This window comes from Histoplasma capsulatum, genomic scaffold (genome assembly GCF_000149585.1).
Source record: "Histoplasma capsulatum NAm1 scaffold_21 genomic scaffold, whole genome shotgun sequence".
NCBI classification, from domain to species: domain Eukaryota; kingdom Fungi; phylum Ascomycota; class Eurotiomycetes; order Onygenales; family Ajellomycetaceae; genus Histoplasma; species Histoplasma mississippiense.
The window spans coordinates 2,466-5,735 of NW_001813962.1; the positions used below are offsets into that span (position 1 = coordinate 2,466).

Genomic DNA, 3,270 nt, shown 5'->3' on the forward strand with positions numbered 1-3,270 from the left:
TTCAGGCTTCATCCAAGGTTGAAGTTTTGCGGGTAAACAAACTTTTGTCTCCAGGCTACAATAGAGATATCCTCAGAGACACATGTAATTGTCTGTATATGAAAATAAATATCTTCGGTGTAATGATTGATCTGCTCCCGGGACTTTGACTGATCCGGGTCAATTATTACACCAGTCAATTATTGGACAGACTCGATCGGTCGACAGCCGACGCCCGGAGGTAAAAATTGCTTTGCTCCTCAGAACAAATCTACCGACTGATCTGTAGGTAATTGGATGAGCTTTGTTGTACTCCGTATCGTGAGCAGGTTCACGTGGACAATCTTCCTTCTCGCCGCTCGCTTCCGATGGAGACTATCCGATGGAATTCGAGCACAATTAAGGTTGTCCTTCCTCCCCCCAACTTGCCAGGGTCAGGAAAAGCCCTATGCACCAATTAGTTCATTCCAGGTTGATTTGCCGTGAGCCCAAAGTTAAAACCGCTGAGAAAGAACCTTAGAGGTCTTAGCCACAGGGAAAAGCTAAAATGCGGCTTATTTTTGGCAACATGTGGGGTGTTTGGGTACTATTGGCTGAGCCTTCTCGAGAGTTTCTGTCGATGCTGTGGAATCTGCGGAGCAAAGGCGCCCGTTTATGGCCTGGGGGTTCTTTGACCCTGGTGGGTTAGAATGGAACAACAATCAATAATCAGCACTTTATCAGCAATTCTCCAAGGGGCTTGGGGGTGTGGTTGGTGTGATTGCTGTTGCAGATCAACAACAAAAAGAAAGTAGTATGAACATGCAGACTGGACTGAACTTTGGGGTGGGAGAGGGGGGAATATCTTTGCTAACCCAACAAGGCTGTGTATGGTTCAGCAACAACAAAACCCGAAAACAATCATCCCAATAGGTACGTAGGTAACTCGGGGGGCGACACCCTGAGTTTATTTACTGATCCAAAGCTAATCTTCAGAAGCATCCGCCGCCTGTGGTCTTCATAAAGGGCCAAACTCCCTGCGACCTGATACACTCCCCGCATTGGTATATTCTTCCGCTCTTCTCGCTAGTTCCTGTCTATCTCATATATCCACAATAATTGCATATCTTCTCTGCTGCGCTGTTGTACCCCAGGCATTTATTTCACCCATTTCACCCCCCACCTACCTTACCGATACGTAAGTCGTAAATGGCTGTTTATTGAGGATGTTCTAATACTGATATTGCATTTATACAGCCAATCCCACCCCGATCTCATAATGCGACTTTCGACTCTCCTGGCCTGCTCGGCACTGAGTGTTGGCCTCAGCATGGCCCAGGACTCGCGATTCCCCGTTAACCTGAAAAGTACTGACAACCCACCTAACGTAACTTACACCGCACATCTGCAGAACAGAACCGACACCGATCTTCGCGGAAATGTCAGCATTACTTCTGGACCCTTTGGAATTGGCGTGCTCATCACTGCTGTGTTCTGGGGCTTCCCAAATGAGACCGAATACGGTCCCTTCCGTTAGTACCAACCTGAACTAACCACTTGATGAAAATGGGTCTTTTATGATTTTCTAATGCAAGAATCGCACAATAGCCTGGCACGTCCATATGTCACCTGTGAACTCGAGTGGGAATTGCCTCTCGACTGGGGGCCATCTTTCTCCCACTTTGCGCCTTGATTCGCCGCCCTGTGAACGAACAAACCTGCCGACCTGCCAAAGTGGTGATTTGTCGGGGAAGTATGGCGACATCGGTGGTGTGAGAAACGGCACTTTTTGGAGAAGCGATTTCTTTGACCCTTACCTGTCAACAAATCCTAACTCGACCTCCTTTGTCGGCAATCGTTCCATTGTTGTCCACCTATACAACGGCACACGAATCAACTGTGGCAATTTCATGTTGAATCCCAATGGTTCCCAGGCTTTCCCGCCTCCATTCACTTTACAACTCCCAGGTGGTCAGAATTCAAGTGGCGCTAGCCGAGTCGGTGCAGTCGCTCTCGGCGTGATCCTCGCAAGCATTATCGCCCTTCTGTTGTAATAGAATGCGGCCCAATTCTGGACAGATTGGTCTAAGACTTGATGAGATCAAGACTGTCAAAAAGTGAAAAAAAGGCGGAACTGACAAAACACGAACCACCAGACTGTTATTTTTGACGTTGATTTGCATGGTTTTTCATGGTGTTTCTGGTTTTTGTTCATAGCTGGTTGGTTCATTTAATTCTTTTCCTTCTTGCCTTTTTTATTTATTTTATTTTTAATTTTTTTGGGGGTGGCCGAGGGGTTTTTTTTTCTTGTTGCATTTCTACTTGAATTTTCAATTATGGCATTACTGTTGTTAGTTTTGCATTCTCTACTGTGCAACCATTATCCAATAATTAACTAAGGCCGCCTGAACAAAGGATACTTGGTATAGTGAGCCTTTTGACTCTTGTTTTGTTTTTTGTTGTTTTTATTTTGGTTTTTATTTTGTTTGTTTCTTGGCATTCCATTCCCCAGTCGCTTCAGAAAATCAAGAGGACAAAATAGGCTGTCCATATTATTCGCAGCTGTGCAGCTCGGGAAAATTCCACCTGGTGTCCTTGGTTCAGGTCTTCATGGTACCGTGCATTGCCACGAATTTAGAGTTCGGTCCAATGGTATGTACCCTTTAGCCGAGAGATGAGATGGCCAAGTGGCACAAAAAAAAAGAGAGAAAAAACCGGCCGAGGAATCTGCATCCATTGAATGGCTCAATGCCATATCTCAATATGTTCTTGATAAACACTAGTCAAAGTAATGTTTATTCGAATACATGTGATTCGGAAACAATGGGACAGAATGGGTTGATACGACCTGCCAATGAAAATCTATATCAAACCACGGAAAATACAATCAACGACATTGCGATCACTCTAAGGAAGCCAAAACAAATAACAGAACCAAAATATCGCCAGTACAACACGTCATGTTTCTGCCCATTGGCGTGACTCCCACCCCGTCAATGACTCGGCATATCATTCACTACCTTGACATCCCATGGGAACGCCTCAAGTCGCCCGTTATTGAGAACCAGTTCATCCTTCGCGTACCAATGCTGGACAAATCGCCACCCCCCAACGCCTGCTATCCCTCACCTTTTGTCCCGAAGGTAGCTGACGCAGCAAGTATCCGATATCAACGGCTGCTGCAGCGCAATTTTCGGGTAGACTTCTGAAACTCTGTGTGATGGTTGCTTTCATCTTCGTCACGGCCCCGTGTGGGCTTCCAGGTTGCTGTCGGCTGTGATACCCGTGTATGCGGTGCATGTATGGATCACG

General features: G+C 46.1%; 1 protein-coding gene across 1 annotated transcript; it reads left to right on the plus strand.

Moving 5' to 3' along the window:
* Window positions 1-526: 526 nt before the first annotated feature.
* Window positions 527-2,012, plus strand: HCAG_09094 (predicted protein; the record flags this gene model as incomplete). The annotated part of the gene is made up of 5 exons (XM_001535897.1): window positions 527-658; window positions 858-891; window positions 955-1,156; window positions 1,216-1,490; window positions 1,567-2,012. The coding sequence occupies 5 exons, from the start codon at window positions 527-529 to the stop codon at window positions 2,010-2,012; spliced, it is 1,089 nt and encodes a 362-aa protein (XP_001535947.1).
* Between the last annotated feature and the right edge of the window lie 1,258 nt (window positions 2,013-3,270).